The sequence below is a fragment of the Ursus americanus genome, chromosome 8 (genome assembly GCF_024610735.1).
Source record: "Ursus americanus isolate L20-20 chromosome 8, mUrsAme1.1.p, whole genome shotgun sequence".
Classification (NCBI taxonomy): domain Eukaryota; kingdom Metazoa; phylum Chordata; class Mammalia; order Carnivora; family Ursidae; genus Ursus; species Ursus americanus.
The window spans coordinates 13,018,108-13,040,559 of NC_142134.1; the positions used below are offsets into that span (position 1 = coordinate 13,018,108).

General features: G+C 35.7%; 1 protein-coding gene across 2 annotated transcripts in view; it reads right to left on the reverse strand.

Annotated features, from left to right (window-relative positions):
* MMRN1 (multimerin 1) overlaps nucleotides 1-19,318 on the reverse strand; it is a 63,865-nt gene extending 44,547 nt beyond the window's left edge. The window contains exons 1-2 of one of the 2 annotated variants that reach the window (XM_045791930.2): nucleotides 19,204-19,318; nucleotides 12,624-13,446 (exon numbers count right to left, since the gene is read on the reverse strand). In XM_045791930.2, the coding sequence (XP_045647886.2) occupies nucleotides 12,624-13,198 (575 nt within the window). In that variant the 5' untranslated portion in view covers nucleotides 13,199-13,446; nucleotides 19,204-19,318. Of the gene's footprint in view, nucleotides 1-12,623; nucleotides 13,447-19,049; nucleotides 19,113-19,203 lie in introns of those variants that run through there. The other variant, XM_045791935.2, reaches the window with a different exon arrangement.
* Nucleotides 19,319-22,452: the final 3,134 nt, after the last annotated feature.

Genomic DNA, 22,452 nt, shown 5'->3' on the forward strand with positions numbered 1-22,452 from the left:
ATAGGAACTGTGGATATTCAGTAGACATCAAGGTAAACCAGCAAACCCCCCACCATAAACTAGCCAACGGTATGTCATTTTTTTCTAGGAAGTTGGAGAAAATTTTGTGTCTGGGGGGAATGTATGAAGTGAAGGACCTCTATAATTTTGTTACCTGTCATCTCTTTTTTGAGATGAATTTAGGGATTCAAAGAAGAACAAGAGGAAAATGAAACACAGTCATGGCTACTGAAAAATTACAACATTCTCAAAGAAAGAGGATCATTTTGAAGCTCTCCTATCACCCTCCCACACCTCACCTAACAACCACCTATGCCTCCCTGACTTGAGAATCATTCTTTACCTTGTACCTAAAGGTGACAACAAACTACAAATGATAAAAATATATACATGTGTTAATGAATTCATAATTGCCTCAAGGAAAGGACTAAGTTTCCAATGGGATTTAATTTATAGATAAGAATATTAATTAATCCTCCCCCAAAAAGTAGTTCATTCCTGTTGCCACTCATTCATCTCATGAGGAACACTTTTGTTTTAATTACAAAATGATGATTGCATGGAAATACATTCCAACAAAACCTACCTGAGCTAAGTCTGACCAGCACTAATAGAGAAATTATGAAATTATGATATCGTACATCATTGTACACTAAAACCCTCAAATACATAGCAATTAAATCCCCACCAAGTTCAACGATAATAAGTGAGGTAAACATATTCTAAACGCATCAAAAGTAGTCATGTGTTTTTAATGACAAGTGTTTACTACTTTTGTAAATCCAACCTGCTCGTTCCTCAACTCAATAACATATGTGTTCAATTTCTCCTCTCTCTTTGTGCCTCTCTCTCTCCTATAAATCAGTAAAAAGTAATTCATTTTAAAAGGAAAATAAATGATAAAGGCAAGAATATATCCTAACAAGCCCAATTTTGTTGATGTCAATAATAAGAGAGAAAAACAATCAAATAAAGCCTTATTTGGTTTAACAGTTCCATTACTAAGTTCCTAAGGATAAATGTGTGCCGTAAGTTTGTAAAAAAAAGAACAGTTTTCAGATAACACTACCAGTCAGGGTAAATGTTCTCCCTAGCACACTATCCTAATTTCAGCACATCATTCAAATTTCATGGATAACAATAGCCAAAAGGTGGAAGCAATCAAAGTGCCTACGGACAGATGACTGGATAAACAAAGTGTGATCTATAGTATTTATCTGTCCTCTATCTATCCACGATGGAATATTATTCAGCCTTCAAAAGGAAAGGAATTCTGCCACATGCTACAGTATGAATAGATGAAAAGGGAAAGAGAAGGAAAGGGAAGAGAAGGGAAAGGAGTGTTTCTCTCCACTTCACAGATGTCATAAACACTGTTTTTCCCACCTCTCTAATCAGACTTCGAAGGTCATTACTGATGAGCAAGAGCTGACTCCCGCACAAGGTTTTCATTCTCTTCTTTTACTCCACACATGCGGGCAAATGAAGAAGAGATTGCATGTCTGTGTCTGGAGTTTTTGCTTCTGGTTTTTGCCTGAACGAAGCAGAAGGGGAGGAGCAGAGACCGGGATACCTACATAAACCAAACAAAACAACAAGGAAAAGTTTCCCTGACTAGAGAGGCAGGTAACATAGTTGTTGACTTAAGCTCCAGGCAGACTGCCTCCTTTGAGATTTTGACTCCACAACTATTAGCCATCAGCTTGTTCATTAACTGTGGCTTCCTCTTCTACACAGTAAGTATAATCATATAACCTATCTCACAGGGTTGTGTGAGACCAAATGAATTAATATGATATATATAAAACACTTGCTGCTGATTACATGGTTCAGAGAGTTAGTAGGATTTTTTATGAAGGGAATAGAAATCTGTATATCTACCTATATATTTACATATCTCCCAATTTTTGCCATATATGCAAATAGAGACATGGCTCCTTTTATGCTTCTTTAATGATCTGATACATTTATCTCAACCATAATTGGTTTTATATAATTTTTTTCTCCCTTTCCCTATGCCTCCCCCACTGCTCCCCTCCCCCACTCACACTCTCTCTCAAATAAATAAATACAATCTTTAAAAATAATAAAAATAATTTCCAGGAAACCATTACAGAATATTATCATCCTTCATGTTCAGATCGCATGATGAAGCTTAGCTCTTAGAATATACATATATATATATATATATATATATATATATAATGTTTCTATAGTCTTTTTAAAAAAGATTTATTTATTTATTTGAGAGACAGAGAGAGATAGCACGAGCAGAAAGAGGGGCCGAGGGAGAGAATCTTCAAGCAGACTCCCTGCTGAGAGCAGAGCCCACCATGGGGCTTGATCTCAGGATCCTGAGATCCTGAACTGAGCTGAAACAAAGTGTGGGACGCTTAACAACTGTGCCACCCAGATGCCCCAAAATGTTTCTGTAGTCTTAAAAAATTATCAACATAAACACTTCCCAAATGTTATGAAATCTTTATTTTATACAAGTCTTTATTTTTTAATCAAAGTATAACAAGAGCGCCTATATCAAATTATTAATTTGAGAGACTAGAATTTACCTGAGTTCACCAGTCATAAATGAGAAAGTACTTCAAAGGAAATATGCACATACACAATATGAAAGAAGAAATAATAGAAATTGAAAGCAAGTACTTAGATTTAGTAAAAAGATTCTTGATATGTAAATCACACATGAATAAAACATTGGACTTGTTATATTTAGTTTGGCTAATAGTCCAAAGGTGAGTTCATCTAGATACTAATCTCCTTAAGAAAACAACTTATTTTCAAACAAAATTTATGTTTGTAATTCATTAACATTTTAGTGTAAGTACCTTTATATAGTCCATGTTTTTCAAAATTCTACATCATATTTAAACTTGGCTAGAAATATTAGTTTTATAAAAGAATCATGTAGAAAGTATTTAAAACAAAGTTTGAAAGGCAATCATGCAAAGCTCAGATCATAGGGAATTTCTGATATTCTGACACTTTAATTTTCTGGTTAATTTAGGTTTTATGAAGAAACTCTTCTTTTATATACCAACTTTTGCAATTAAAGTCTTTTGTCAGGCATCATTAATTTGTCTTCCATCATGGGCACTGTATGGTAAATAATTGAGTTTTTGATGATAGATGGCTATACAGTGCCTCAGAGTCACAAATTATTGTGTATATACAATATTTTCAGTGTAAAATTTTAGGAGAATGAGCTGAATGTGTCCCCATTCTAGGGGATATGTATGGAGTTTGCTTTTTGATCCAACATATTTTTTAAATTTTAAAGCTAATGACAGTATATTTTTAAGAGACACATTGAATTAGAAATGTATAACATATTATATATGTAATTTATTTACATATTTATAGGTAATAATTCTTAAAGTTACTTAAATATACTTCTTCATAAATTTGTTTCATTTTACCTAATTTTATTTTATTTTTTGCTTCCTCCCCCCATGCTGTGACTTCAGCCTATTCAGGGACATTGTAAACTGTTTCTATTCCAGTAGGTGTCAGGCTTTCCCAGAGTGCAGACCAGAAAGCTTCAGAAAAGGCAGGCTAACAGGTGCTATGATGCTTAGTTCTATACTTACTCCAGTTATTCCTGTAAACTGACTCTTTCAGCATTTTGTCTTAAATAATAAATGTTTAAAATACTATTTTCATATTGAAAAAGCCAAAAGCTGTGGAAATACAAAAATTTCTCATTTAATCATCTAGGATTATATAAGCACTCATTAAATTCTAGCATATATAATATAGTATGTATTTATATATTCAGTAGCAATTTAGGGAGGAGAAATATCAAAGGAATGAAATAAAAGGAAATGATTAATGAGAAAAAAATTAAGACACAGAATATACTCCACTGAGTGTTGGTTTTCACTGGCAATAATCTAGTAGATGCATTTATTTCCCAAGGAAATTAAAAAAAAATACTCTTTAACATAATGGTGTGTTTCTCTTGACAATTTTACAGCTTGTGAGAGTAATCCCCTTTGGAGGCTATTAGGTCTGATAATAACTTTGCAAAATACACATGACAAAGATCGAGTGTTTGTGTCCCCCCGAAATTTATACATTGAAATCCAAATGCCCAATATAATAATATTGGAACTAGGGCCATTGGGAGATAGCAGTGCCCTCTTGATGGGATTAGTGCCCTTATTAAAGAGGCCCTAGAGAGATCCCTCATACTTTCTGTCATGTTTGAAATCTGGAAACTCAGAAGAGGGCTCTCTCCTGCCCATGCTACTCTCAGATGTCCAGCTTTCCAAACTGTGAGAAGTTCTGCTGTTTATAACCCAGTCTGTGTTATTTTGGTATATATCAGCCTCAAGGAACTGAGACAACGTATACATTTAATTGATCAGATTTTTCACACTCAAAACCTACTCATAATTCACAGAAATAAGCAGAAAAATGAATATTACAATAGTAGAATTAATTTAATGGTTAGTTTTTAAATTTTAAACAGTATCTTTTAAAATGTGGTGTTCAAAATTTTTACTTGCAAATGGTCTAGTGGAAAATTTGGAGAACTTACCATTTTAGACATTATATTAGAAGTCATAATTCATTAAAGTAAGCTACCTATTTGTGCATACAGCAAGTTATGTAGCTTATAGAAAATCAATAAATAAACGAAGTTCTAAAAGAAAGGTCATTGAACTTAGCAAATTAAATGCTCATCTCATTTGGTATTCAACTTTTATTTTGCTTCTGGCATCTTTCATTAATATTTTACCATATTTATAACCATTGTGTATACAAAATAAAATAAAAAACAAAGAAGTAGATAACTCTGACAGCCCTGGTTTCTGCTCTATTCTCTCCTCCCTTTCATTAAAACAAACAAACAAACCACAGAAGCAAACAAACAAATAAAAACAAGCAAAAAACTCTCCTTAGTCAAGTGTCCATATTTTCATATTTTCCAAATTTATATCTCTAGTCTTGATCTCTGCTCTGAACTCCAAATTCATCCAATAATTAGTTATCGCACAGAGTTTTGTTGAGCTTTCTTTCTATGGGCCTGACACTGTTGGGGGCAATAAATAGAATAATAAATAAGAAAGGCAAGGTTCCTAGGTGGTTCAATATTCACAAATCAATAAATATGACATACCACATTAATAAAAGAGAAGATAAGAACCATACGATCCTGTTGATAGATGCAGATAAAACATTTGACAAAATACAGCATCCATTCTTGATAAAAGCCCTCAACAAAGTAGGGATAGAGGGAACATAACATCACAAAGGCCATGCATGAAAAACCTACAGCTAATATCATCCTCAATGGGGAAAAACTGAGAGCTTTTCCTCTACAGTCAGGAACAACAAAAAGGTGTCCACTCACCATTGTTACTTAACATGCTATTAGAAGTCCTAGCCTCAGCAATCAGACAACAAAAAAATAAAAGGCATCCAAGTCAGCAAGGAAGAAGTCAAACTTTCATGATTTGCAGACAACATGATAACTCTATGTAGAAAACCCAAAAACTCCATCAAAAAAAAAAATTGCTAGAACTCATACATGAATTCAGCAAAGTTGCAGGATATAAAATCAACATACAGAAATCTGTTGCATTTCTATACATCAATATTGAAGCACCAGAAAAAGAAATCAAGGAATCAATTCCACTTGTAATTGCACCCAAAACAGTAAGATACCTATGAATAAACCTAACTAAAGAGGTAAAAGATTTGTACTCTGAAAACTATAGAACATTTATGAAAGAAATCAAAGAGGACACAAAGAAATGGAAAAGCCTTCCATGCTCATGGACTGGAAGAACAAGCATTGTTAAAATGTCTATACTACCCAAAACAATCTACACATTTAATGCAATCCCTATCAAAATACCACCAGTACTGGGGAACCTGGGTGGCTCAGTCAGTTAAGCGTCTGCCTTCAGCTCAGGTCATGATCCCAGGGTCCTGGGATCAAGTTCCACATTGGGCTCCCAGCTCAGCGGGGAGTCTGCTTCTCCCTCTCCCTCTGCCTCTCCCCCTGCTCATGCTCTCTCTGTCTCCCCCTCTCAAATTAATATTTAAAAAAATACCACCAGTATTTTTCACAGAGCTAGAACAAACAATCCTAAAATTTGTATGGAACCACAAAAGACCCTGAATAGCCAAAACAATCTTGAAAAAGAAAAGCAAAGCTGGAGGTACCACAAGTCCAGACTTTAAGCTATACTACACAGCTATAGTCATCAAGACAGTATGATGTTAGCACAAAAACAGACACATAGACCAATGGAACAGAATAGGGAACCCAGAAATGGACCCACAACTGTATGGTCAATTAATCTTTGACAAAGCAGGAAAGAGTATCCAGTGGAAAGAAGACAATCTCTTCAAGAAGTGGTGCTGGGAAAACTGGACAGCAACATGCAGAAGAATGAAACTGGACCTCTTCATTACCCCATACACAAAAATAAATTCAAAATGGATAATATCCTAAATGTGAGACAGGAAACCATCAAAATCCTTGAGGAGAACACTGGCAGTAACCTCTGACCTCAGCCATAGCTATTTCTTACTAGACATGTCACTGGAGGCAAAGGAAACAAAAGCAAAAATGAACTATTGGGACCTCATCAAGTACAAAGCTTCTGCACAGTGGAGGAAACAATCAACAAAACTAAAAGGCAATCTACAGAATGGGAGAAGATATTTGCAAATGACATATCTGATAAAGGGTTAATATCTAAAATCTATAAAGAATTTATCAAATTCAACACCCCAAAAATAAATAATCCAGTTAAGAAAGAAGCAGAAGACATGAACAGACATTTTTCCAAAGAAGACATAAGAATGGCTAACAGACACATGAAAAGATGCTCAACATCACTCATCATCAGGGAAATGCAAATCAAAACTACAACGAGATACTACCTCACACCTGTCAGAATGGCTAAAATTAACAACACAGGAAACAACAGATGTTGGCGAGGACGTGGAGAAAGGGGGACCCTCTTACACTGTTAATGGGAATGCAAGCTGGTGCAGCCAACCTGGAAAACAGTATGAAGATTCCTCAAAAAGTTAAAAACGAAACTTTCCTATGACCCAGCAATTGCAGTACTAGGTATTTACCCAAAGGAAACAAAAATATTGATTTGAAGGGATACATGCATCCCGATATTTATAGCAGCATTATCAACAATAGCCAAACTATGGAAAGAGCCCAAATGTCCACCAACTGATGAATGTACAAAAAAAGTGGTATATATATATATATATATATATATATATATATATATATATATATATAATGGAATATTACTTGGCCATCAAAAAGAATGAAAACTTGCCATTTGCAACAATGAGGATGGAGCTAGAATGTGTTAGCCAAGTGAAATCAGTGAGTCAGAGGAAGACAAGCACCATATAATTTCACTCATATATGGAATGTAAGAAACAAAACAGATAAACATAGGGGGAAAAAAAAGAGAGAGAGAGTGAGAAAGAGAGAGAAGAAAACCATAAGAGACTCTTAACTATAGAGAAACCTGAGGGTTTCTGGAAAGGAGGTGGAGGGTGGATTGGCTACATTGGTGATGGGTATTAAGGAGTCCACTTGTGATGAGCACTGAGTGTTATATGTAAGTGATGGATCACTGAATTTTACTCTTGAAGCAACAACAAAAAAGAAAGGCAAGGTTCCTGTTTTCATGGGATGTATGATGTCTTGTGGAAAAACAGAAAAGACACAACTGTCAACATAAATAAACCCAATAATTTCATGTCAGTGCCATGAAGAAAAAAATAAGGCTGCTACAATAAAAATGGCAAATTCACACTGGGTAATCAGAATTTTCATTGAGGAGGGACTTTAAGCTGAAGTTGCATGAGGAAAAGAATTCTCTTTTTCCATATACTGAAAGAAGAGCATTCTAGCAAGAGCAAACAGGAAGGTTCCTTGAGATGCATATAAACTTTACAAGTTCAGTACCCAGAGAAAAGGCCAGAGAAAGGGTCAGTGTGGCCAGAGGAAAAGAAGTTGAATGAACTCGGAGTGTGATGAAGATGAGATCATAGAGATAGTCAGGAGTCCTATCAAGCAAGACCCTGTGGGCCATGGTGAGGATTTGGGATTTTATTCTAAATGGAATGGAAAGCTACTGAGTGATTTTTAGAATGTGAGCAAAATGTTAAATTCCACAGATTTTAAGACAACATCTCTGAAATCAAGAATATATTTTAAAATCAATGGTATCTTTCAGTCACTATTGTCAGACGGTGGTTATTGCCATTGCCTTAAAGACACCTTAGTCAGTTTCATTTACATTTTCATTTTAAGTATGCAAAAGAGTGACATGTATATGTATACACAAAATAATGTCTACAAGATAATTAAGTTTAAAAATTCTAAGAAATATTGATGTCATACTTTTCTTTCTTGTAGTGTGTAAAACAATGTGTCTCAAAAGATGAAGTCTTACATCCAATGAAACTCATTAGTCTGATTTAAAAGTTTAAGCACCTTAGATTTACACAGTGATATATGTCTATTTTTTTTTAAGTTAAAAGCATCTCTCACTTGTGTGGAACATGGATTACATGGGGCAAGAGTGGTAACATGTGGAAAAGCTGAGTCTAGTGGTAGATAATGGAGGCTAGGAAAGGACGGTATAGTGAAGATAGAGAGGGATTTAAGATACACTGGAAGGAGTACCAAGAAGACTTCTTGATAGATTAGATAAAAGTTAGGAGGGAAAGAAAAATGTCATGAATATATCAGGGGTTTCTAGTTATGGAGCTAGACATTTACTGAGATGGTGAAGATTCACGTACGTGTGTGCAGGGGTTGGGATTCTGGGAGAAGTTAAGTAGGCAATTGATGTCTATCAATACCTCATTTTACCTAGTGTCCTCTCAGGGGAGGCTTACCCACCTTCAAGGCAGGCCATTCACTCTGTTACATACTCTCGTAAGCTTCATTCAGCATGTTTACCACCATTCGGATTCAACATCAGCATTTGGGATTCACTGTTTTTCCTCCTCATGTCCTTCCCACTGGACTATAGACTCTACGAGGGCAGAAGAGGTGGCAGTTTTTGTTCACTATTTTACCCCCAGCACAAACACAATGCTGGGGACAGATTAGATCTTCAGCAAATAATTGTTCAATGCATAAAGAAGTTAATTCTAATTTCTTCTTTTCATCCTGCCTATTTCAGAGTACTTGGTCACTGACCAACAACCACTCTACCAGATAAGAAACCACAGCTCTGGGGTAGCCAGGAGTTTCTGCACTGCTAAGACCAGAGAAAGTACAAAATGAGACAAAAATTATGCCAGAAAAATCCTATAGACAGAGGTATTCCTTTTACCTAAAATCACTATAATATTCCAAAAGCAGTAAGGAAAAACAAAACAAGCACAACAACAATGGAAACCTAAAATTAATCATCTAGATTTCATCACAGAGGAAAAAAGGGATATTTCTTTGGAAAAGATTCCTCTTTATATTCAAATATTAATCTATAAATTTTACATTCAGCTTATTAAATATTTATTGTGTACCTATTATAACCCAGAGACTTTGCTAGCATTCAAATATGTCTCCATAAGAAAGGAGCTCACAAAGTTCACCATAATTATAATGCACTATTAATGTAAACGCAGTGATAGAAGAATTCAAGGAGAGCTCTGTGAAAGTTAGAAGGGCCACCTCACAGCCTGAGGAGGCTTCCTGGAGCTATTATTATTGGGCGTAACGGAAGTAGTTGATGGGAAAAGACCATGTTAGCCAAAGAGATGAACAGGGCACAAAGACAGGTTTAATGAATAGCATATTATGGACGAGAGATTTTCAAATTTTACTTGCCAGGAAGTCCCAGAAAATGAGGCTGGGGAGGAGGCAGAAGCCAGATCAAGGATGGCATTGTATAGGGAACTGGGTAAGGATCTGGGCTTTATTCTGGAAGCAAAGAATAGCCTCTGAGGGCTCATACGCTGGGAAATAAACTGTTCACTCTCATTCACCCACTTGGGAGATCAGACTGCACTTGCTAAAGGAGTATAATGTAGGAGTTCGAAGCCTGTCTCCGAAGCCAGCCAACCCCGTTTGAATCTCTGCCCCAAGGTTTACTTTTTTGTTGTTGTTGTTATGTTATGTTAGTCAGTACATCATTAGTTTTTGATGTAGTGTTCCATGATTCATTGTTTGCGTGTAACACCCAATGCTCCATGCAATACGTGCCCTTCTTAATACCGAGATTTACTTTTAAGTGACCTTAGTTAAATTACTTAATCTCTCTGAAAGAAATAATAACAGAATCTTCTTCATGAAGTTATGGTAGTGATCAAATGATTGAAGAAAAAATATATATATATATACACACACACATATATTCACTCAAAGCAATAGAGTGCTAGGAAGAGATGTCATAAACGGTTTGCTATTGTTATAACTTGCTGATCAAATGAAAATATGGAAGACTTTATCAAGGCTTCCTTGTATCAGCATTGTGTCCATAAGGCACGGAACTGTTTTCTCTAGCACCATTATCTATCATTATCTATCCCATGGCATCATGAGTAAGAAGTCTTAGATTTGATGGAAAGGATCACCAAAAGAAAACCTCAGGCTTTCCAGGACCTCAGGCTACAGAATCTCTAAGTACAGTCAGTATTTTTCTCTAGAAATAATTTAAAATTATTTTCATTGGAAATTCCATGGGACGATGTTCTATTCGGCAGGTTACACTTTTAATATCGTGCTTCTTCCTAACACATTGAGTTTTTAGAAATCTGACAGATACGTTATTGCTTACTTTTTATAAGACATATCCCTGCAGGCAGAATCATTCTTATTTTAAAAATTCTATGTATCCTTAGAAACTAGAATAGTGTTAGGCACGTAATAAAACAACTAGCATTTATATAAAAACTAGTATTTCTCAAATGATCAATTACTAGTTCTAATTATGAAACAATGCAATATAAAATTTAAGTGACATTTTAATGTGCATTTTCCCCTTCCTGTTTTGATTATATTTCATATTCTACTGAAAAATCTTTTGATGTCAGCATCTTTAGAAAGTTCATAATCATTTTTAATGAGTGCCTAAGAGTTCTATATAATTGGTTTAAAAAATAAAATTATAGAGTCTAATAAAATATGACTAATAGAAGTGATTGTGTAAGTGACATGGCATTTGCTATCGCTATTTAATAGACCACATTCTGTGGTCATGAAACATGAAAAAGTTTAATGTGTATGTGAAAATGTCTATTATAGGCAAAGTTTACCCAACCTAAGTTGAACATTTTGTCATCTGTAGCATTTGTTTTACAGTAAATTGGGATTGTTCTAGATTCCACTAAGTAAAAAAGTATCTAGTTAGAGTTAGATTTACTTACATATTCTAAAAAATTCTATAACCTCTGAAATACAGGGAAATAATGGATTTAAATAATGAAGAATACATAAATATGAATCTATTGGCTTATATTCTTCCCAGTGTCTCCTCATCTTTATATCAACAACAGCTTTGACACGATGCCTATCACAGAGCAGGTGTAAGCTCCTATCATTAACTTAAACCATGTTACATAGTAAGATGTTTAACTCAACTAAGATCCCAAGGCATTATTTGATGTCTTGAAATTATTTTATTGTAGGTGAAAGGTATTTGAAAGTTTAATTTCATAACACTAAACTACTAGTATTTCAAACAGATCACTCTGAACATTAAACAAATAAAAACATTGACCTGCATTTTTCACAGCTATTTTGTTTGCTTGTTTCTTTGTTTTAGTATTTTTTTTTTTGGCCCCTTTGAAAGTCTTCATTAACAATACTTAAAAGTTTTATTTTTTTACTTTAACAATTCACATAGGATTTGCTCAAATTTTGAATCGAAATCAATTCGAAAATTTGACTTTTCTATTCATCACATTCATGATAATGGCATTAACTCAATATAACAGGACTCGTAAAATATGTTTCATAGCACCTGTTCTGTGAGAAGCATGCATCTAAGTATATTTGATTAATATGAATCTTGCAGGATTCACCCTGTGAAGTTGGTATTTTTATCTGTATCCCCTATACCATATCTATATTTTACATATGAAAAAACTCAGTCTCGGGGAGCTCAATGAACTTGCTCAAAGTCCCCAAGACAGTACTGAAGCCAGGATTCCACCCCAGCTCTGCCTGGTTCGATCTTGAGAACTCTACCTTCCATAGCACCAGGCTCTGTCAATTTTTAAATCTGTTCACATCCCAACCGTATTGTCATTTTTTCTTTCATGTTGTGGGTGTCCTTCTGAGCACCATCAACATACCCTTGAGTTGAATAAGCAACTAACAATCACTGTGGTGTTACATTGTTTGTTAGTGAATATCTCCAATAAAAGCCCCTTCGTGACTTTGAGAGGTTCAATTAAAACAAAATTGCTGCATTTTTTTGGTTCATCTTTTCTCCATTAGATAAAGTAATGCTTAATTACCTATCTAACTGAAATGTGATTCAATTTCACCCTGAACATGAAAACATTTTCTGAGAGTGAGAAACTGTTAGCTTGCAATCTTAAAGACTTAATAGTTGGGGAGAGGGAAAAAAAAAGAAAAGAATGTTTCTTACTTTCCTTTCGTTGTTTCAAAACTTGATTTTTGATTGTTGGTTTTCTGGCTTCCACCGCTGTCACCTCTGCTGAGGTATGTTTCCCGTGGGGATCGATTTCCCGGGCCGCCTGCCACTGCGTTGGGAGAGATGGCTTGTTGACTTGTCTTTCTGGCAAAGCTCTGAAGAAATTTCATTGTAGAGTTGGAAAGGACCACCGACTCTGCTCTTGGGCTGAACTTGAGGCTAGGTTTGGTTGGGAGGGCGAGAGGCTGTAACTTCAGCACCCCTTCTGTCTTCTCTGGGGGTGTGAGAGTTGGGTTTCTCACATTCCCAGGAGGTGAGCCTGTCTCTGAGGGAGGCAGAGTTGATTTTAGCAGACTCTCTTCAGAGGTTCTTGCCTCAGGAACTGTGACAATCTCAGCTGACATGATCTGAGGGGTCGGCAGCATTTTTTTTAGAGAAACCGTAGCAGAGGCCATGTTCTCCCGGGAGCCTGCATCCTCAGCAGTAGTCCAAGTATGCGTGGTGTTGATAAGCCCAAAGCCCCCATTCCATAAACTAGAAAGCAGGATAAATAGCCTTGCTCTCTTCATCTCAGTAGTTTGAAGCAAGAAAGCTCATGTGAAATTGGGAGATACAGTCCTTCAAGTGTTTTCAACAGCTGCTTCCACACTGGATCTGCTGAGACAGAGCTTTGCCAATTTGAGATGTGTAGAGGAAATAGGTTTCTGTGTTTTGTAGTGGACTCAGGAAGTTTGATTTCCTGTTTCTGTAGGTTTTGTGTGATCTGTGACCTCTGGTGGGATGGATCTGTGGAGATGGTGAAGGGTGTCTGATGAAGCTAAGGGTAAATGGCAAAATACAGGCAATTATTATCAGGAAAACCCATGAGAAAAACATGAAGTAACTTTCCTCTACTATGTCCACTCATGTTTCATTGGTTGCCAATTTTGAAGAGAAATTTCACATTGATGATAGGGAGTATGGAATTTTGTTTGGATGAACTGAATCAAGGAGTTTAACATTTTGTTCTACTACACAGGGAAACTGAGAGAAAAAAAAGTATGACATTTCTTTTCCACTGTGCCCCATCCAGAGAATCACATTTTGTTCAAATGCTTATACTCATGCACATACAACAAGCAAAAACTCATTGACAGAGCCTCTAACCTTTTACACATCACAGGCTGAATTATGATACATACATATATATATCTCCCTATTTTTATAAATACACTTCAGCCAAAGCATTACTTGAAGTTAATCTCAATGATGGTAAGTAATAACAAAACAGAAAAGTAAAAATTACTGAATTATACAGGTAGATATGGAACTTACTTTAAATTTTGCTCTCAGAACTTCTACCAGAACTGTTTATGGAATGAATAATCAAGATTTTGGATAATAACGGATGAAGAAAGAATGAAGTCACATGAAATAAATTAAAATGGAATCATATATAATGCTTTTGTACTTTTACTGTGGTGCAAAAGTATATTAGCTGCAGATAATAGAGAACTAAATCAATTAAAGACTTTTCTATGGTTGTTTTCCTAGTAGAGATGCTTCATGGGATTTATGATTTCACTACTACAGCAAATCTCTGATTTTCAGGCTTCAATTAAGCTCTCTCATCTGTAAAAAACTCCACAACAGACTCTTTGGACATATAAATAACACATTATAACAGTTCATCCATTCATTCATTATTCAGTAATTACCCAAACCCTCAGTCAGCTTCAGCCAGGCACTCTTTTAGGTGCTGAGATTATAAAGCAAGAATATTCTTGGCTCTCCACCTGCTTATGGTCTATTATGTTATCTGAAAGCCAGATCTATGTGTAATTAATCTTTCTGCTAATTTTTGTGCCAGGCATTGGGCTCTTGCTGAATATTCAGTCATAGAATTTTTTTCTTTCAGAATTGGATAACCGGAAACCTCGTGCCTGTTGGGTTATCTATTACCACAGATATACACTCCTGTCCCTAATCATGTATACAGAGCACCAGGATTTGAGACAAGGCTTAATTTTTCTCTGAACTACTAACTACTCGGTCATAATACTTTTTTCTCCCCTTAATTTTTGCCATTTATTTCTACAAGTATATTGTTGACAAATTAGAGATATATAATATGAGATTATTTAAACTAAGACACATATTAACCAGTAGCAACTCTAATTAACTTTAATATGAAGTACAAAGCATCTGTTTCTTGGATACACCATGGAACAATCCTACAAACCTTGCATTAGTAAAAGAACAAATAGGTCTAGCACAGAAAATCCAGGCAACAATTCATCACTGAAAAGGGCATAATTTTCACAACACAAACCTGGTTTCTTCACTAGTAAGAAAAAGACATTACAGCATCTTTATCTGTAAAAGACACGAACAACTAGTCTTGGCTTTGAGCAAACGAGTAATTGGGAAAAACCCAAGAAAAAATTTTGTTTGGTGTACAATTTTAAATCCATTTTCTTAGATTTAGTAAAAGCAGATGAAAAGACTGTCCTGAAAGTTTAAGAAACAACCAGAACGATGGCACACATAGATTTTTCTTTTTTTTCTTTTCTTTTCTTTCTTTCTTTTTCTTTTTTCTTTTCTTTTTTTTTTTTTTTTGCTTCCATGGTTTGTAAAATACATCTTGATCCTGTTCAGGACAGTGAACTTTAGTGGTAAAGGGTCTCTCATTGGATCTATAACTGCTAACAAATTGCTCTCAAATGGTAATAAACACTGAACTGAGCTACGCAATTTGTTTTGCTCTTGTAAGGTATTGACCAATAACGACTTTTGGTTACCCTCCTCCTAGCTTACAAATGACCTTGTGATCAAAAGGCTACAGGTTCTGCATCTCATTATCAACCCACCAAGCCATCTTTCCATCTAACTCCCCAGAGAATCCCCAGCTCATATGGCGGTTTTAGATGTACGGGTCATCCTGTAATTAGAGACATAAAATATCTGTACTCCAGAAACTGTCAGAGGCCTAACCTCAACTTCTGCTTTCTCAGACCCACTAATACTCACCAAATAACAATTAAGAAAAATAATATTCCTGGGATTACTGTCTAAAGATACTCAATCCATTCTTCTAACTGCTTTAAATACTATCTGTGGATCACGCCGTACCATCAGAGTCTCATATACATGTATGCCATCATTTTGCTATATCCCATATTGCTCACTAGATTGTTTACCTTATGGTTTACCCTATTGCCGTGTATTCGTTTTGAGTAATTTTATAAGCAAGGAACTATGAAACTCGTTATATTATGTGCTATCAGGAGGTTTTTTGGGTCATTTTTCATTGTATCATAAATATAGGATTGAATACATATTGCAAATTGAGTTCTCTTTAGGTAATGAGATAATGGGTTCATTCTATTTTTCTTTTTTCCCTTATAATATGCATGGATCGATTTTCTAATCACTAGAAAAAATGCTTATTAAGTTGAAATAAAAATATAAATGAGTTAAAAGAGAATCTTAGATTGAGGATTTCCTTGTTTGTAGATGGTGCTATGTATTATTTAAAACAATTTCTATGGCTGTAAGAGTATTATTCTTTGTAGAATGTTGAGGTGTAAGTAACTTTTACTAGATTAATAGAATTTCTTAGCCACTTCTTTCTTTCCTTTTCACATGAGAAATTCTTATTTTTAAAAAATAGTTTAAAACATTTATTTTTTTTTATTTTAAATATTTTATTTATTTATTTTGGGAGAGAAAGAGCATGAGCGGAGGGGAGGGGCAGAGGGTAAGGGAGAAACAGACTCCCTGATGAGCAGGGAACCTGATGCAGGAGTGATTCCAGGACTTTGGGATCATGACCTGAGCCCAGGCAGATACTTAACTGACTGAGCTACCCAGGTGCCCTAAAACATTAAAAATAATATTTCATTATAACCCTCCTCCATAAATGGTCACTGCCAAAAAATAATCACAGAAAACAAAGTTCTAGGGGCACCTGGGTGGCTCAGTCGTTAGGTGTCTGCCTTTGGCTCAGGGCGTGATCCTGGCGTTCTGGGATCGAGCCCCACATCAGGCTCCTCCGCTGGGAGCCTGCTTCTTCCTCTCCCACTCCCCCTGCTTGTGTTCCCTCTCTCGCTGGCTGTCTCTCTCTCTTTATGTCAAATAAATAAATAAATAAAATCTTAAAAAAAAAAAAAAGAAAAAGAAAAAAAAGAAAAAGTTCTAAGCCTTTTTCAATTTTATGTTTCTTGAAAGTAATGAAAACCTTTTGAACATATATACAGACAAAGGGAGTTGTAAGCATACAGTCAAAGGGCTGGGAAGGGGAGGGAAAGGGAAAAAAACAGATTTAAGCAAGAATTTCGTGAGCCATAAAATGTGCTAGATAAGTTAAATTTGGCATATTATTTAATTCTCCCAGTCATGCTAGGTAAGTATTCTACTCTAATTTTGCTGATAAAAAAATTAAGCTTAAGGAAGTTAAATAATGTCCTAGAGTAACACACTGGTAATTGACAGAACAGATATTTATGTCCTATTCTGAGTCTTTCCACCATCTAATAATATACCCCATAAAAGAGGTAGTAAACTTCTAAATTTATGGAAATTTGAGGAAAATAACTGTCGAATTGTCTTAAATTCATTTTCTCAATGGTTTTTAACTTCTTTATTTTTTGCTTTTATCTCACAGCTAAAACATATATGGAGATACACTAATAATTTAATGACTTCAGTTACTTTGAGTTTATGGAATTAGAGGAGAAAATTTGTGTTTTTTTAAGTTTGCTTTTAGTATAAACTTTTGTGGTTTTTTTTTTTCCCTTTGGCTGGGTGCCTTTTTCAATTTCTGTGCTGTATTGTAAGGGATGACATTGCCTTATTTTTGACAGCACAATAATTAGCTTCTTTCATTTCCTAGAATGGAACCTCCAAGACAGCAGAAAACTGCTACTTTCCCATCACCTAGAACAGTGCCTAGTTGGTATTCAATAAATATTTATTGTTAAATAAATGAATAAATGGATGAAACTGTGAATGTACTTCAGTAACAGCATCTGTCAGAGGGCTAAAAAGGGTATCTATTTTTCCAACTCATAACCACACAAAAGAAACAAAAAACAATCTAAATAAACACAATATACTCACTTTATGACCACCCCTTCAACCAGATTGCCTCTTGTAAATCTTTCCAAAATAAAATTTAGAAAGCCCATTATTTCTACCTCACCTGTTTTCAAAATGTATTTTAAATAGGTTATTTTGAAACCACCACAGGCACATGAGAATCAAAGCAAAGACTAAGAGCTGTGTAATGAAGGACAATGAAGCAGTAGTAATGGCAGAAAAAAATCTAAGGTATGCAAATTAAAATTAAGAACAAAATTTAAGTCTTTGTGGGCTGGTAGGAAAGGGAATATGGAAGTATAATGAATTATATCATTCTTAATATTAAGTGAGAAAAGCATATTAGTTTGTCAGGAAAGAAAACACAACATTGTTAGTCTTAATATTAAATTTTTAACTTTACAATTAAGAACATAGAGAACACTTGATAACACAAGACAAAATATCCCACATAAGCAAAAGTCTATATTGATAGTTTATCTTAGTGCTTAATTTATATTTCCCATTGTAGTAGAACAGTATACTTCAAATGAAATTAAGATTTATTTCTTTTGAAAATTTTAGAAATAACAATATTTCATTTCCCAATTTATTTTTGGCCTTTGAGTGACTTCTCCTGAAAATATGGAATAGATGCAATTTTCCCCTATTTCTCCTGCTAAGCACCTCTGAAAATCCTGCACAGTATATATCAAATGAACATAAGAAGACTCTGAAAGGTAGAGACAAAAAAGGCAGACTGGCTAGGAGGACCCAAGGAACAACATAACATTGAGTTCTCTGGATTTTCTTTTTGTCTCAGATCCCAGTGCTAGAGAATTTGGCAAACTAGGAGTACCAACAGCACAAACAATAAAAGTTCCCAGAAAGGACTAAAAAATGGCCAGCTCAGAAAGACAGGCATCTAGTCAATTGCTGCACTACCCCCACCAAAGCTACAGAAAACATGTGATCCCATGCCCACCCTTGACGCAAAGGCTGAATGGAGGGCCTTAGACTTCCACCTTCTCAAGGTTGCGACAGGGTATCAGCCCCCCATCTCTCCCCTGGCTGCTGGAAAAAGGCCAATAGAGAAGCCAGAAATTTCATCATCAAGGGAGCTCCACTGAGTCACTGCTCTAACCCTCCAAAGGCTGGGTAAAGGGCAAGAGAACTGGAAAATAAAAATAGCTTTGAGGCATGCCAGGTCTTCACTGAGTACACTCCAATGGTCCCCAAAAAGCTGGATAGAAGGCAAAAGTTCAGAGAGATATCTTCATGGTGTAGAAATTCACAGGTGGATCTGGAAAAATAAGAGAACTCCCCAGAGATTAAAAAAAAAAAAGAAAAATGATTTCTTACTGTAAAGTAGGAGGCCTCCCCGCGGTGTTGTAATCACCTCCTCTTTACCCCACTGAGGAGGAGGAATTCCCACCCTAGGGTTATGGGGATGGCTGAACACGTGATACCAGACACTGGATGGATGAGACTGGTAGCAGTTCACACATATACTCACACTGAGGAGGACAACATCACATACCACACACCACACAGAAGCTCTCAGGAACAGAGTGAACAACTAGGGGCTACATGAAGTAGGCTTTATAATAATGAGGGTGTGTGCTGTCTCCTGGCTCCCATGGGAGGATGCACTTGGCTTGTTTAAATAATTCCATGTACTGACTGGGAATTGAAACCCACCACTTAGGGACAAGCAGGAAGTGTGCCTGGTCCCTTCGATAAGAAGGATTGTTTGACCAGGGGACCTTATCCACCACGGCAAAGTGGGGAAGGCAGCTTGTGGTTAGGCCAACTGAGGCCTTCCGGGCTTCACATGGCAAGGCAGCACATGATATTGCACCTTAATTTTAGACCTCATATCACATAAAGTTCAGAGAGTCCTTTTTCTGTGTTGTAAAGGGTAAGAACTTTCTGGAGTTTTGTTTGTGCTCAGAAAGCTTAGTTGGAAATACAATCCTGATCATGTTGTCAAAGTATTTAAAGATTGTGTTGAGTTAAAACCAATAAAAGATGAAACATCTTTAGTTTATTTTTTAGAAATTTTTTTTACTTATTTGAGAGAGAGAGAGACAGACAGTGAGAGAGCACACAAGCAGGAGGAGTGAGCAGCAGAGGGAGAGGGAGAAGCAGGATCCCCACTGAGCAGGGAGCCCAATGCAGGGCTTAATCCCAGGACTCTGGGATCATGACCTGAGCTGAAGGTGGACACTTAACCAACTGATCCATCCAGGTGCCCTGAAACAACTTTAGATCAGACCTAGCTCAAATGCAAATTGGTATGACTCAGCCCCCACACTAGAGGCCTGACAGGACTAAGGACATGCCCTTTTCTGAGGCAAAGGTTATTTACTACAGTTCTTTTACACATAATGCTTCTCAAAAATCATGAGACAAATGAAGAAATAAGAAAATGTGACCCATAGTTAGGAAAGAAAACATCCATAGAAAAAATTCAGGAAAGGCCGAAATATTAGATGTATTCGAAAGACAATTTAACATAACTATGACGGAAGGTGGTAGAGAATGCAGGCAATATGTCTGACCACAAAGAGAATTTCAGTAGAGACAAAAGCTGTTAAAAAAATTAAATAGAAATGCTTGATATAAAAAATATGACGCCAGCAATAAAGTACTCATTTGATAAGCTTAATAGCACAGTGGAAATATCAAAGACAGCAATCAGCTAATTTGAAGACAGGCCAAAAAAAATTATCCAAACTGAAAGGCAAAAAAGATTAATACCAAATAGTACAATACCAAATATTTTAAGAAAAATTAAAACACTGACCAGTATCCTTCACAGACATAAAAACAAAAACTGTACCTAAATAGCACTATGTAAAAGGCTAATATATCATGACAACATGGAGATTGTTCCAAGAATTCAAGGTTGGTTTACATTTAGAAATCAAACAATGTAATTCACCATATTATCAAAAGAAAATAAATTAATTTTTAAAAAGTCTGTGCATATGTCCAAATAAGTACAGCAAAAGCATTGAACAAAATTAAATACTGGTTTATATTAAAATACTTCTGCACATTAGAAATACAAAAGTATCAACAAAGCACGTGCTGATAACATCTTTATTGATCATGAAACTTTAAATGCTTTTCTCCCAATATAAAAAACAAACAAACAAAAATGTTTGCTCTTACAACTTTGGCTCACTATTGTGTTGGAAGTCTTGGCCATCACAAGGCAACCAAAAGGAACAAGAAGCAAAGTGACGAGAGGAAAGTGAAATGCTCTTATATAGAGGTGGCGTGACTACGCACATAGAAACTCCATGTAATCTTCAAAAAAAAAAAAAAAAAGAACCCTACTAATCAGTGAATTTAGGCAAGTTCACAATATAATGGGTGCAAAATAGTCAAGCAATTTTTAACAGAACTAAAGTGAATTGCTCACACTATCTGATTTTAAGTTTTAATCTGCAGTAGTCAGAACAGTAGAATATTGGTTCCAAATAATGTAAGGGTAAGAGTTTTCTCCAAAAATAGAACACTTGAAGAAAAGAGTAGGCCCAGCAATCAATCCACACTGATTTTGGGCAAAAGCACTGTCAACTCAATGCTAATAATAATAATAAAAAAAATCTTATTAGAAAAAGATACTGGAGCAAATAAATATATAAATTTTAAAAGTGAAATTTCACCTGTAATACACTCTAAACTTAAAATTAATTTAAGATGGATCGTACACTAAGTACTAAATAAAAACTAAACCATAACCTTCAAGTAGCAAACAGAATAGCTTCATGATCTTAAAAAAGATTTCTTTGATGTAACACAGAATGCATGCACCATAAACAGGTGATACATTGAACCTCTTCAAAATTAAAAGCTTCAGCTATTTAAAATTAAGAAAATGAAGAGCAATCCCTACACTGGATAAAAATAATAGGAATTTAGATATTTGAACAAATTACCCATCCAGAATATAAAATGAATTCCTATAAATCAATTATAAAAAGACAAATAATCCAATTAATAAATTGGCAAATCCCCTTGAACAGACACATAACAAAAGAATATATACAAACAGCCAACATACACATGAAAAGGTGCCTGACATATTCAGTTATCAGAGCAAAGCAAATAAAACTATAATTAAATACCATTTCTCAGACATTAGAAGAACTAAAAGTAAAACAAAAAACAAAAAACAAAAGCAACACTAAGTGCTGGAAGGGAGTAAGGCAATCAGAACTCTCACATATTTCTAGTAGAAATGTAAAATGGTACCACCTCTTTGGAGAACAGTGTGGCAATTATGAAGTTGCAAGTGATGTGGGAAACAAAGGCAAAAGAAATGTAGCTTCAGTTAAAATCTCCTTACAGCTTGCTGCTCACTGCAACATGCAAAGCGTGACCTTCCTCAAGGAACTCATGGCCGCCTAAGTGCCTTAATGTTTAAAAGTCACTTCATCTTGGTAGCAGCTGGCCCCTCAAGGTCCTAAAAGCCTTGCTTCCAGATTCTTCGGAGACTTGCGCTATCCCTAACCCTCACTAACTAAAAAGTATACCAGCAGTCACTCCTCACAATCCCAGTGCTCTTTCTGCCCACAGGCCCTGCCCCGTGAGTAGGGGTTAAGTTCTAGGCAGGAGAGATAGGAGGTCCCTGACTCCCCTGACTGGGCTCCCAAACTATTCCTGGCAGGTGGAGAAGCTGAGATAGAGATAAGAGAACAAACCAAGATGGCACAAGAGGCTGAAGGCCACAAGCTTCCCAGTCAGTTCT